Raw genomic sequence first — 15,196 nt, 5'->3', positions numbered from 1 at the left:
CCCCCTCTGCCTCTCCCTCCCTCCCTCCCCCCCTCCCCCCCCACCTCTCCCTCCCTCCCTCCCCCCCTCCCCCCCCAAAATGAACATTAAAATATTAAAATAAATAAATAGATAAGTAAAAGCTTAAAAAAAGTAGCTTGCTCAAGGTTCACAGTATGTTAGGGTCTAACTTGGGTTCATAAGATAACAGAGATCCACTGTCTTTATACAACTCTAAGATGCCTTTGTGTGTAGATGTGTTTATTTTAATATAAATTTGTCAGGTAATGCTATTTAGTGAGTGGGCAGAGTTTTTAAACTTAGGGTTTTGTATGGCAATAATAAAGGTTACTAGTCTGTTGCTTATTAAGAAAAGAATTAAATGTAATTAAGTATAATATATTTAATAAAGGATCACTGAATATACAGTTTTGTTCTTATGATGCACATTTTACTGAGCAGCTAACTTTCCTAAACTATCACATTTGTATGTTTATTTTTTTCCTGTAGGGAGATTCCCGAAGTCTTCCATTTTCTGAGAATGTGAGTGCTGTTCAAAAATTAGACTTTTCAGATACAATGGTGCAACAGAAATTGGATGATATCAAGGATCGAATCAAGAGAGAAATAAGGAAAGAACTGAAAATCAAAGAAGGAGCTGAAAATCTGAGGAAAGTCACAACAGATAAAAAAAGTTTGGCTTATGTGGACAACATTTTGAAAAAATCAAATAAAAAATTAGAAGAACTGCATCACAAGCTACAGGAACTAAATGCACATATTGTTGTATCAGATCCAGAAGATGTTACAGGTATATATGTATTTTATATGATGTTTTTATAGTACATTAATATGTATATCTTCTTTGAAATTAGTAAACTTTGTGAAGCTCTACTTTTTAGTTTTTCTGAAAGTACAGGGACTGTATTTTCTCTGATGGTTAAGGTCTTGTTTATATTTCTATTCAGAAGTACGGTGGCTTGATGGATATGAAAATTGAAACATTTGCTTAGAGATGAGTAACTGCTGTCTTCTTTCTTACCCTCTGTCAGTAAGACATCACTTAGAGTTATTTTTCCAAGATTAATGTTTTGTACTGAGTCAACCACGTGCTCTTACCTGATTCATCCTTGTGATCAACAGCACGAGTTTGCCAGATGACTTTTTAAAGTTAAAAATGTATTCTGTAACTGAGGGATATTTTTATTCTTTACAAATGTAATTAATCAAACCTATGACCTTTGTTCTTTGTGCTCAAAGCAACTGAATTAACAACTAAGCCACCAGGCATATCGTTTGAAAAGGAAGGAGAAAATTTTTAAATCCAAACATTACTTTTTTTTTCCTTAAATATAGAAAATAAAAGGAAAACATATAACCCATAAGTCCAACCTAAGATTTTAAACAGTGGAATTAACAAATGTTCATGTTGGAAATTTTTCAGTGGTACAGAAAGTAAAAATAGAAAAACTGACTCTCTCTACCCTAAGCTCTTTCCCTAAAAGTAGCATTACTAACTTTTTGTTGTATATCTTTCCTGGAAAATAATTTCTCTTTTTGTGTCAGTACTTATCGATGTATATAATATATGCATTCTTTCTAAAACTTTTTATATTAAATCATATAAGACACATTTGTCTAATAGTTTGGTCTTTGCAAAGATGATATTTTAAGCAAGGTTTGTAATCTCTGTAATCATCAGTGTCTTCATTTGCAGAGAAAATGAGTGGTGTATGTACAGTAATGTATCCAACTGCATAGAAATTTTAGAAGTATCTCTGAGATTAGTTAATAAGAAATAACAGGGATAGGCAAAATTATATTTGACTAATTAAATTTGACTAATACATTTGACTAAGAACCTCAAATTACCAATGTAAAAAGTTGCATAAAATACTTTAGATATTCAGTGTACTTGATAAAACTTATTTTAATCCATCAATTTCAACTTCTGGGACTTAACCTTGGGAATTTCATTTGTAGACTCTATGTAGAAATTTCAACCTTGTAAGAATATTTGAATCTTAAAAATGACAGAAATCATAGAGAAACCAGTCCTCTTATTTTAGAACTGAAATCATCCCAAAGATGTGAATTAATTTTCCCAGAATAACAAAGTTAGCTAAGAACTCTTCAACTCCTCATCTAGTATTCTCTTACCCACACATTCAATAATTATATATAAATGGAAATTTATATTATGAAAATGCTTTTCTTAGCAATATCATATAAACTTAGAAGTAGCTTGTTCTATTGGAACTCTGCCGAGCTCTTCATTTTTTGCCCATTAGACTTGAGGAGAAGTCTAAAATAAGAAACAGCCCTGAAGCTTTAAACTCTGTTTATTTAGAGAAAGCATTTTTTGCCTTACAGAATACTGATAACTACCTTGTAATTGGAATATTGAAAAGTTTTTGCCACATGACAAATAGCCTATTTGGTTTTCCCGGTCCCTCTTAAAAAATTACCAGAATATAAATTAATTTGATAAAATGCACATAGTTTAAGTATGTGATTTGATGAGTTTTAACAAATGTGTGTACCCAGGTAACTGTCACTGAAACCAGTGGGTCCTGAAGATTTCCATCACCACACTAATTCTCAGTCAGTCTCTAGTCTGAATCCCTGGTTTTAACCAACCTCTGTTCTATCTTCTGTCACTTTAGGTTTGTCTTCCCTAAAGTTGCATATAAAGAAATGACCTTTAGGTCCTACTATCAAATTCTTTTCCTTTCTCAAAAGCCAATTTGGATATCACTGTGAAACCTTCCCTGATTTTCTCTGATTATCTTTCTGTTATACTTTGTCCATGTAATTGTTGTATTATACTGCATTGTGATTTCTTCTGTCCATGTTTATATCACTTACTAAACCATATGCCCCTTGTAGTTAAGGACGCGTTTTTATTCACCTATTTTTGAGGCTGATCATAGAGCTTGCAATATAGTAGCTATTAAGTTGTATATCTCAAAAAAAGAAAAAGAAACCAGTAAATATCTTGTATTTGTTCTTATAATAAATACCAAAGTATAGTTTATCATATTACTTTAAAAATTTAATAATTTAGGGGAAAAAAGCCTTGAATAAAAGTTTTAGGTTAAATAAATCCAGAAACTTGTTTTACTGATCATTTTTAATATTGACTTTCCAGATAATTGCAGGGCAAATGTTACATGAAATGTAGCTTCTTCTGTAACTTTTTAATACTTTATGTGGCATAAAATTGACATGATTGTTAAAATTTGAGTTTATTAAAAAATTGTTCTCTTTGCAAATGGCATATTCATACAACTTGGTAGTAAGCTGTTGTTGTTTTTTCCTTTTTCCCTCATCACCTATTTAACAGTAGTAAAAACAAAAAATACAGGATTAAAGGTAGTTCAAAATTAATTCTAGGTGGGACTGCCAGAAAATTTTCTGTATTTTACATTGCATATTAAGGTAAACAAAATCATTTACTTTAATTAGGTCTGACAAGAAGATTCAAGAACATAGTTCTTTGCTTTCAGTTCTCTAAATTATGCGGATTAATAACAGAAGTGTTTAGCTCATTCCTCTCTTCTTAGAGGTATGCAAGCCTAATGCTCAAAGAAAAGGGACAAAATTTAAGTCTACATTATATGAATAATTACTGTGTAAGTAATTAGGCCTGCTCTTAATTCACTTCTGCAATAATTAACTATTTAGCTTTTTATTTGTAAAATAATATTTTTATCAGATGAACTTTAAGACTTAACTATAAAATTCTGAAATATTGCACATTATAATATCAAGATCTGATTATGTTGTTGGTAAAATATATTGAGTGTTAATTTATTCTTAGGAGTAGCAAGAAATTAATTCTTTTAATGTTTTCTTCATGCCCATAACTGTTGACCTTCTGAATACTTTAAGATAGTCTCATTAGTATTATCCCACATAGAAGTTATAGAGATATTATTAGATGAGGCTGAATTTACCTTATGAAAAAAATTATTGGATCTCTGTCAACTGGAGTGGTAATCTAAGTCTTAGTTGGCACCTGAGACTACAAGAGGAAATATTTGGGAAAGAACCAGTATCTTGAATATTTGACTTCTGTGTATCATCCCTAAAGAAGATTATAAGAATGTATTTCATATTTGATTAAATATAGCTGGTAATTTCTATAATAGAACCACCTTTGTTTTCATCTTATTTCCTTTTCTTATACCTCTTCCCATTTCCATCTTCTCATACTCCACCAAATTTATAGACTGATTTTTACGTATTAAAGTAGTAGATATTTTCTTTAGTATCTAGAATATCCAGAAGGGAAATACTGATTTGGTTTAAAACTAATAATATTGGAAATTTTTAGAGTTAACTTTAGAAATTCCTCTAAGTTCTGGAGATAATAACTATATTAGAGAAGTTTTCTTTCCAAATGTCTAAGATGCAGTTTATGAAGTCTCTCTTGAATAGAAGTAGGAATTTAATTTTTTTAAAATTCTTGGCCTGTCCACCTAAATAGGACATAGAAATTATAGTTGACTTTTATATGTATTAAAATGTAAGTGTGAAATATGTAGCCTGACTTGTTATGTGATTCTGCATATTTTTTATTTCTGACTGAACTTTTCATTTTGAGTTAAACATACTTTGTATTAAGTTTTAAATTCTTAAGGAAAGGGTTGCCATTGAGTAATTATGATCATTAATTAGCAAGTCACTTTTAACACGCCTGGATACCTTTCCTCATCTTTAAAATCATGAGATTACATGATTCCTAGATTCCTAACACTTGAATTCTTTAATGATGTAATTTTTTTAAAAAAGATAATGCACGATAACATTGATTCTTCTTTGGTATATCATTTCATAAATTTTAATTCACGCTAGGTTTATGTAACCACCACAGTCAGAAAAAGGAACAGTGTTGTTTCTTTGGAGTCACACCCTCTCCTCATTCCACATTCCCTGGCATCCACTGGTCTGTTGTCTGTCACTGTAGTTTGCTTTTCAAGAATATCATACCAATAGAGTCATAAAGTATATAATCTTTTGCAACTGACTGCATTTTGAAGTACATTCATGTTCTTGGATTTATCAATAATTCATTCTTTTTTATTGCTGAGTAGTAAGTCCATTGTATAGATTTACCATAATTTATCCATTAACCAAGAACATGAGGGTAGTTTCCCAGTTTTTGTCAATTATCAGTAAGGCTGATAATCTACCTTTTAATAGGTTTTGTGTAAATATGTTATTAGTTCACTTTAGTAAATGCTTAAGAGTATGATTCCTAAGTCATATGTTAGAATATGTTTAACATTATAGGAAACTACCAGAATGTTTTCCAGAGTGGCTATATCATTTTTCATCCTTGTCAGGAATATATGAAAGCTCTGGTTGTTCCACATTCTCTCCAGCTCTTGGTATTGTTAATATATTTTTTAACCAGTCCAACAGGTGTATAGTGGTTGATGATACAGATTATTGTTACCAGAGGTAGAAAAGAATAAAACAAGGTAGCACTATCTTAAGGAGAATTTATGGAAGACCTGTACATGCCCTAACTACAGAGTTATGTACAGATTGAAGAAGTCTTCTCTGCCAGGTGATACAGTGTCAGTTTTCAAACACTAAGATGTAATATAACAGGTACAGCAATTTTGAAATTTTTAATGCCTACATTCACCTTAAACAACAAAAAAAAGTTACAGCCCACAGTCTTATCCATGCTATTTTTATAAAATATTAAGAAAGCTAAACCAGATGTTGTATTAGTTATAGAATTTCTCAGTGGGGTTCCTGGGTGGCTCAGTCAGTTAAAAGCATCTGACTCTTGATGTTGACTCAGGTCATGATCTCATGTTTGTGAGTTCAAACCCTATGTCAGACTCTATCTGGGCTGACAGAGCAGAGCCTACTTGGGATTCTCACTCCCTCTCTCTTTGCCCCTCTACTCCCTCTCTCAAAATAAAATAAACTTTTGAAAAACTGGGGGAAAAAAAGATCTCAACAACATTACTTTAATTGATGACATATGACAGAGGTCATCATGAGTACACAAATTAACTGATTAAGCATCTGTTAATAATGTAAGTATTCCTATAATCCAGGCATGTTGAGATGGCTATATAAGGTAAGCCTATCTGTTTAAACAAAATAGCTAGATTTTAGGGGAAATATAAACAGTTAATATAACTGTAACACATGGCAAGATTCTGGAGCAGTTTATTCTTAAAATATCAATATATAAATACCAAGTGAAAACCAGAATGTTGGTGAGTGAACAGTAGCTGAGACTTGAGATGGAAGTTTGTAAAGGAACTTTGTAAGACTTGAGATGGAAGAGTGCTTCAGCATGCTACTACTTTTATTAATTTATATTTAGCTAGGTTTGTTTCAACAATATTTCCTCGTGCTATTTTTTTTAATGCAATAAGTAAATAGCCTTGTTCCATAATCAGGCATCCTGGCTGTATAAGTACCACTTAATGAATATTGAGCACTGGGAGTCAGCTGCATATAAAATAAAGATCAAAGGTTATATGATCTGAGATCTGATGATCCAGGTTGGACCATTATATAATTGTATACCACTTGCATCCCCTCTAAACCTTGCTTTTCTCATTTGTAAAACCTGGAGGATATACTATATATGCCCTTTCTAGGGTGTTTTATGAATAAAGTGTTTTAATATCTTGATAAAAGGTCAATTATGAGAACCTAAGCTCTTCTAATTCTGGACTTGAAACCTCATTGGATGTAGGTAAAGTCTGAGGAAGCTTTCTTGGGGCTGGGGAGACTCAAGGTCAGCTATGTTACTATGTACCTCCAAAAGAATCAGGGAGCCAGTTTAAGGCTGGACCTTAAGTAATCAGGAGCCTTCTAAGAATATGGATTGTTCTTATGTTCTAGAACTCTAATTCATCTTGGAAGCTAACTATTCAATTGTGGTTTTAGAGAAAATACTAAATGCTCCAAAAACAGTATATCTGTTGCTCTATGCATTGTTGGTGAAATTACTAACAAATTGTTTTTACTCATCATTCTGGCTCTGAAAAATCTCCTCTTAGGAGCATTTTAACCACATTATATTTTCTGGTGACTTCCATAGCAGTACACCTGCCTAAGCTCTTTAATTTATCACTGTATTGTCCCTCATCCTTTGCATAATATCTGGATATATATGATGTAACCAGTTCCCTGTATTAAATTCCCTCTGTTCAAACTATCTAGTGTGGTTTCTGTTTGTCAGCTGTACTGTGAATGGTATCCCCTCTTTTCATACCACACAATAAACAGAACACTTTAAATCCAGGCTGCTTAACTACACTTATATGCCATTGTTGTCCGTATTCTAGTTCTATCATTTTATCTTCAGTTCCACAAATTAGATCTAATTATTGTTTCATATAGTCATTGTTGGTTTATAATTACCAACATGTTTATTATTTTCTTTGTCTACCATATCCTCATGCTTCTTAGACCTTCCTTCTAGAATCATTTTGTTTCTTTTTCGTCCTGAAGGTATACACTTCAAAAAGATATTTCCTTAGTTTTTCTTAAGATAATATCTGTCTGCTGTGTTCTGCTTTTTTAATATAATGGTGTAGATTTCCTTTTATTTGATTTGCCTAGGATTTGTTAGGTTTTTTTGAATCTGAGATTTATATATTTCATCAATTATGGGAAATTCTTAGCCTTTGTTTTTTATTTGAATATGAATCTCCTGTATTCTCTCAACTCTTTCATTTTGGAACTCCAGTTCAATGCATGATAATTTCTTCAAATCCATCTCCATTTCTCAAATATTCTTTTTACCTGTGACCAGTTTGCTCTTGATCACATGTATTGTATTTCTAATTTCTATTATATAATATTTTATACTAGAAGTTCTGTTTTGTTAATTTTTTATAGTCTCTTGTCCTGGTCATTCTTTTGATACCCTTTATATTTAATTTTACATATTAGATACACTTTTCACATTTGGTAGAAAATAATGATAATAAGTCATAATAAATAAACGCTACATTACAGTGTAGTGTTTTTCTCATTCATGGTGAATTTTTTTCTACCTGAGCTTTGTGATTTCTAATTGTGTGCACATTTTCACTGGAACTTTATCTGTGGGAATTCTTTTAGGTCTGGCTTTAAAATGCGTTTTTTTAAAGAAGATTTGCATATTTTTGGGAAGGTGGCCTAGAAGCATTATCAACCTGAGGCCAATTAAAATAAATTTAAACTAGGGCGCCTGGGTGGCTCAGTCGGTTAAGCGCCTGACTTCAGCTAAGGTTATGATCTCCCAGTTTGTGGGTTCAAGCCCCGTGTCAGGCTCTGTGCTGACAGCTAGCTCAGAGCCTGGAGCCTGTCATCAGATCCTGTGTCTCCCTCTCTCTCTCTGCTCCTCCCCTGCCCATGCTGTCTCTCTCTTTTTCTCTCTCAAAAATAAAATAAAACATTAAAAAATTAAAAATAAAATAAACTTTAACTTTTTGGAGGCACCTGGGTAGGTCAGTCGGTTAGCATCTGACTTTGGCTCAGGTCATGATGTCATGGTTTGTGAGTTCAAGCCCCACGCCGGGCTCTCTGCTGACGGCTCAGAACCTGGAGCCTGCTTCGATTCTGTGTCTCCCTCTCTCTCTCTCTCTGCCTCTCCCCCACTCACATTCTGTCTCTTTCTCAAAAATAAACATAAAAAAGTTTTTAAAAACTTCTTGCATCAGACCTGTGTGAGAGCAGTAGGAATTGTTTTTTAATGTTTATTTATTCTTGAGAGAGAGAGAGACAGCGTTGAGCAGAGGAGGGGCAGAGCGAGAGAGGGACGCAGAATCTAATGCAGGCTCCAGGCTCTGAGCTGTCAGCACAGACATGGGGTTCAAACTAAAAAGCTGCAAGATCATCACCTGAGCCAAGGGTGCTTAACTGACTGAGCCACTCAGGCACCCCAAGAGCAATAGGAATTTTTAAAGAATATCCATTCTCCTTCCCCACAGTCATCCCAAGCCAAGGGCAAGTCAGCAAATTATTCAGCCAGTGTGGATGGCACGTTTTGAGCTTTCTGTTTTTAGGTTCCTTCTGATCTGATCGCCTACTTTGTAGGATTACCTCACAGCCTTTTCTTGAGCTCTTATTAAAACCCAAGTTTTATTCCACCAGGATGATGAGAGCTTAGCAAGTCTCTTTTCATCAGAAAAGCAAAAGCATTCTCAGAAGAATAAACCTACAGATGTCTGCTTTTATCTCCCATAGGATTGAGACACATGCAACATACACTGCCTTTTTCTTACCCCCCAACTGCAAGTGAGACTGAGAAATTTTGTTTGTTTTGTTTTGTTTTCCCCCTTGCCTCTTATTTTAAGCAAGAGAGAAAAAGATTGAACACGGAGTATGAAGTTAGTCAACCTATAGTGTCAGATTGCAAATATATTCTAATGTTTTAGTTTAAGGTGTCTCATAGCACTTTGAATTTTATAGGTAATTATTACCCTGTTTTAACTTCTTTTTGGTGACATTAGTTTCTTAAGATGTTATCCATTTAATTTTCAAATTTATTGACATAATTTATAACATCTGTTATTTGTTTAAAGTCCGCATTTATCTATAGTAACATTCCCTCTTTTATTGCTAATATTGGTATGTTCTCCATTTCTCTTCCTTGACCACTTTTCTAAGATTTCCCATATTCTGCCTCTCTCTCTCTATTTCTCTTTTTCTCTCTCTCACTTTACTGATCTTTTCTTTTGTGTATTTTATTTTGTTATTCTCTGCTGTTATCTGAATACTTCCTTTCTCCTGTTCTCTTTGGAATTATTTGGCTTTTTGGTGTTTTTTGTTTTTTTTTTTTAAGTAACTTGGGTATGTGGGTGGCTCAGGCAGTTAAGTGTCCAGCTCGATTTTGGCTCAGGTCATGATCTCATGGTTCATGATGAGTTCACGACTCACTTCAGGGTCTGTTCTGACAGTGCAGAGCCTGCTTGGGATTCTCTCTCTTCCCCTCTCTCTCTGCCACTACCCTGTTTGCTCTCTCTCTCAAAATAAATAAACTTAAAAAAAACCCTTAACTTGATAGATGCTTAGCACCTTAAATTTATTCTCTTTTCTAATATATGTGTTCAGGGCTTCTGAATAATCATCCCAGTATTGCTTAATTGCATCATAGAAGTTACCATATGTAAATTTTTTAAATTTATTTTTATTGATAATATAGTGTGCATGTAACCTTTTGTAAGTTTAAGGGGTACAGCATGTTGGTTTGATACATTATATATTGCGATATAATTACCACCCTAGCATTAGCTGACACCTTTATCAAGTCACATCATTATCATCTTTTATGTGGTGGGAACAAGAAAATCTAGTCTCTTAGTAACTATGAAGTTTATAGTATAGCATTGTTGTCTATAATCAGTTGCAGTGAATTAGATCTCCAGGACCTGTTTATTTACCAGTTCCAAGTTTGTACCCCTAAAGACACAGCTTCAGTCTTCCCACCCTCCAGCATCTGGCGACCACCATTCTTCATTCTGTTTTATGACATTTTGGCTTCTTCAGATTCCATATTTAAGGGATAATATACATATTTGTCTTTCTGTGTCTGAAGTACCCCATTTAGCATTATGTCCTCAAGGTCCATCCATGTTGTCATAAATGGCTGCATAATACATATTCCATTGTGTGTGTGTATAAATACAAACATACACACCCTGTGTCTTTATCCATACTACCATTGATGGATCTTTAGGTTTTTTCCCATATCTTGGCTATTGTTAGTAAATGCTTCAGTAAACATAGGAGTGCATTTGTATTTTGGATATAGTTTTATTTCCCTTAAATATATACCCAGGACTGAGATTACTGAATCATATGCTAGTTCTATTTTTAATTTTTTGTGGAACCTCGATACTGTTTGCTATAATGGCTGCATCAATTTACATTCCCATCACCAAAATACAAAGGTTCCTGTATCTCCATAGCCTTGAGGACATGCATTTACCTCTTGTCTTCTCTATGATTGAATGTTTTCTTCAGAAAAAAATGCTTATTTAGCTCCTCTGCCCATTTTTTAATCAGATTTTCCTTTCTTTTTTTGCTATTGAAATTGTGTGGGTTCTTTATGGTTTTTGGATATTAACCCTTTATTAGATAATTTGCAAATATTTTCTCCCATTCTGTATATTGCTTTTCATTTTGTTAATTGTTTTTACTGTGCAAAAACTTTTTAGTTACATGTAAATTGAAGTTATTTTAGCTTTTGTTGCTTGTTGGTGTTGTCGCTTGTGCTTTTGGTATTATATCCAAAAAACCATTGCCAGGGCTGTTGTAGAGGGCTCTTTCCTACATTTTCTTCTAAGAGTTTTATGGTATCAGGTCTTTGATAATCAAGTCTTTGATTTATTTTGGGTTACCAAGATTTGTCTGCCTAGTACTGGATGCGAATATGGGTGAGACAGCTCCCAAGTCCTTTGACCTATGATGATAGATACCACAAATTTCACAAAAGCACTTTTGTTCATTAGATAACTAATTTATTGTTAAAAAGGAAAGACAAAAGGAGGAGCATCTGTGAAACCATGATACTGATATCACCTAAAGTTTGTAATAACTTTGAAAACAGTCAACCAACCTTTCTTCCTTCCTTCCTTCCTTGTGCACCTGCAGGCAGAGGAGGGGGAGAGGGAGAGAGAATTTCAAGCAGGCTTCATGCTCAGCACAAAGTCCCACGTGGGACTGATCCCATGGCCATGAGATAGTGACCTGAGCCAAAATCAGGAGTTAGATACTTAATCACTGCACTATCCAGGTACCCCTGAAATATTTTCTCATTTTCATTATGTCTTTGTGATCTCATGAACTAGTTAAAAGTGTGTTTCTTGGGGCACCTAGGCTGTGCACACACTCTCTTAAAAATAAAGTGTCAGGGTGCCTGGGTGGCTCAGGCAGTTAAGCATCTGACACTTGACTTTGGCTCAGGTCATATTGCCCAGTTCAGGAGATCTAGCCCCATGCCAGGCTTTATGTGGAACCCGCTTGGGGTTCTCTGTCTCTTTTTCTCTCTGCCCCTTTCCTGCTTGCATGTACTGTCTCTCTCAAAACTAAATAAATAATTTTTTTAAAATGTGTTTCTTAGTTATTAACCATGAGGACTTCCCAGTTATCCTTTATTCATTGATTTTTTTCTTATTATACTGCGGTGCCTTGTGCTGATACTTGTTTTATGTTCTGTGTGTGCCAAAAAAATAATGCACATTCTCCAGTTGTTGGGTGTTATCCTTAGCATGTTTATAGGTTAAGTATTTAGTTATGTTAAAATCTGCATCCTTACTGGATTTGTGTCTGCTTATTCTTTTAATTACTAAAAACACTGTTAATATTTAGTGGAATGTGGAATTGCTGTTTTCTTTTGAATTCTGTCAATTTTACTTTCTTTTTTGGCCATGTTATTGGGTATCCACTAATTATAGTTGATTTATCTTTATGATGAATTGAACCTTTTATTATTGTGAAATGACTGTCTTACCCCCGATAATTTTTGTGCCTGAGAAGTATCTTTTGTCTGTTGTAAATATAGTTTGGGGGTTGGGATTATTGACTGAGTATTCTAGTCTTTTACTTTCAACTTTTCTATATTACTGTGTTTTTAGATATGTCTCTTGTAAATAATACATATAGTTGAGTTTTATTTTATTCATTTTTACCTAGACAAATCTGTTAATCAGTCTGAGATTGTCTTTTAGCCCATCATATTTAAATAATTACTGATATATTTGGATTTATATTTTGTGCTTTCAGTGTTTCTTCTTTCTTGCCATTTTTATAGTATTTGAAACATCAGTCAGTTATTTTGGAAGTTTTAGTTAATTTAGACAGTACAAAATGCATGCTTTTCAAACACTATAGTGTTAATCACTGTTCTTACCCATCTCCATATAATTCAAAGTCCTTAGAATGCCTCCACTTACCCATATCTTGACTGATATATTGTTGTTGCCATGTTTCTTATTCTAGCTTCTTGAAACCTTTACATGACTCTATTATTGATTGATATAGTGGTCATTTAAGGTTTCTCGTATGTAAACCATTTTCTGTGCTCTTCATTACTAATTTTTCTTTTGATCTACCTATTTCTGCCACTTTTAGAGTTTTCTTTTAAAGAGTTTATATTTGTGACATTCTTTTCATCTTGGTAGTATTTTTTTTTTAAATTCTTGAAAGGTATTTTCACTGAGTTTACAATATAAGTTTGATAATTATAACTTGTAAAGAAACTGTCATTCTATTTCTTCTAGCTTTCATTGCTATTTTTGAAAAGTCTGTTGTCAGTCTACAGTAGCTCCTTTAAAGGTACCCTTTCCTTGGCTGCTCTTAAGATTTTCTCTTTGTTTTTGATTTTTTGAAGTTTTACCATGTGTCCAGGTGTGGACTTTTTACCCCTGTATATTTCTGCTTGAAGTTGATTGAATAGCTTGAATTCATGGATTGGTATTTTCTTAAAAGTTTTGAAAAATTTGTCATTATCTCTTCACATAATATCTTTGAATCATTATTTTTCTTTTTTGTTTCTGAAACACAGATAGATTTAGATTTTTTTGCCCTCTGTCTCTTTTAATCTTTCATTTTGTATTCCCTTCACCTCATTTTTGAACTTCCTTATTTTTCAGTACTAGTCTGCTATTTTTCTGTGTCTAATTTGCTACTAAACTCATCCATTAAAATAGTTAAGTATAAGCCCTAGCACTGAAGATGCTTGTAGTCTCAGAGGGAAAACAAACATGGAAATAGATTATTGTAACACTATATAATATATATTTTGGTGGCAGGAAGAAAAGATGCTTTGAAGACATATTAGAAAGGGGACTATTTGGGGGATGGTTAGGGAAGAAAAAAGGAATGCCTGAGTTAACAGTAGTATGGAGGAAGTCAAGTGCATTGCATTCTGGAGTGGTAGAGATTTTTTTTTTTTAAGTGACCATAGAGTTTGATGAAAGTTAACGTAAAGCTAGTCAGCATAAACCCTTTAATGCCTAGCTCTGAGGTGGGACTTAATTTGGAACCTCTTTGATTCTACTACTATATAAACATTATATTAAAGCTTTCTTAATGAATTTGTATAACATACACTTTTTAAAAAATGTTTAATGGTTTTATTTATTTTTGAGAGAGAGAGAGACAGAGTGCAAGCAGGGGAGGGGCAGAGAAAGAGGGAGACACAGAATCCGAAACAGGCTCCAGGCTCTGAGCTGTGAGTGCAGAGCCTGACGTGGGGTTTGAACCCATGAACCATGAGATTATGACCTGAGCCAAAGTCAGATGCTTAACCAACTGAGCCACCCAGGTGCCCCTTATAACGTACATTTTAATTTGTATGATAAGGTTTAGAAGTACAAATAATTCTGGAACTCCCCCTATTCCCCCAAAAGCTGGTTTGGTAATTACAGCAAATAGAATCAGCAAATGGAGATTTATCATGAGTCTTAATGGTGGGGTATAGTTTTTTAAAGTGGCAAAGTATGTATTTAAGAATAGATTCAGAGGTGCGGGGGTGGCTCAGTCGGTTAAGCTTCTGGCTTAAACAAACAAGCAAACAAGCAAAAACAGAATAGATTCAGAGGTGGCTGGGTGGCTCAGTTGGTTAAGCATCAGACTGGCTTAGGTCATGATCTCACAGCTTGTGAGTTCAAGCCCTGCATGAGGCTCTATGCTGACAGCTCAGAGCCTGGAAACTGCTTTGGATTCCATGTCTCTGTCTCTCTCTGCCCCTCCTGTTTATTCTCAAAAATAAACATTAAAAGAATAGATTCAACATTTGCTCCTCTTAGAGTGGAAAAATAATTTCATCTTACAAAATTTTAAAAAACTGTCTTTTTGAAAGAAGAGAACATTTTTTAAAAAATGGTTTATTGTCATGTTGGTTTCCATAGAACACCCAGTGCTCATTAATGGGGAGTTCTAGTTAGCGCTATTTTGAAATGTGTTTTACCAAGAAGAAAAGTGTTTAACAAATATACTGGCAACTGTATGTTTTATAATGCTGTAATTTACCATAACCTGTAAGAAAGGAAACTGGAAAGAAGAAAAGTAGCTCATTAAAAGAAAAATAGATTGGGGCACCTGGGTGGCTCAGTTGGATGAGCTTCCAGCTCTTGATTTCTTGGTTTCAGCTCAGCTCTTGATCTCAGGGTTTGTGCTGACTGTGTAGAACCTACTTAGAATTCTCTATCTCCCTTTCTCTCTCCCCCTCCCTCACTCA

At 33.9% G+C, this 15,196-nt stretch overlaps 1 protein-coding gene across 2 annotated transcripts in view; it reads left to right on the top strand.

Moving 5' to 3' along the window:
* Positions 1 to 15,196, top strand: part of PKN2 (protein kinase N2) — a 135,894-nt gene that overhangs the window by 51,963 nt on the left and 68,735 nt on the right. For both annotated transcript variants that reach the window (XM_039216633.1, XM_039216634.1), the window contains exon 2: positions 490 to 790. In XM_039216633.1, coding sequence (XP_039072564.1) covers positions 490 to 790 — 301 coding nt within the window. The remainder of the gene's footprint in view (positions 1 to 489; positions 791 to 15,196) is intronic.

This window comes from Hyaena hyaena, unplaced genomic scaffold (genome assembly GCF_003009895.1).
Source record: "Hyaena hyaena isolate Hyena2069 unplaced genomic scaffold, ASM300989v1 scaffold_648, whole genome shotgun sequence".
In the NCBI taxonomy this organism is placed as follows: domain Eukaryota; kingdom Metazoa; phylum Chordata; class Mammalia; order Carnivora; family Hyaenidae; genus Hyaena; species Hyaena hyaena.
This window is presented reverse-complemented; position numbering and strand designations above follow the sequence as displayed.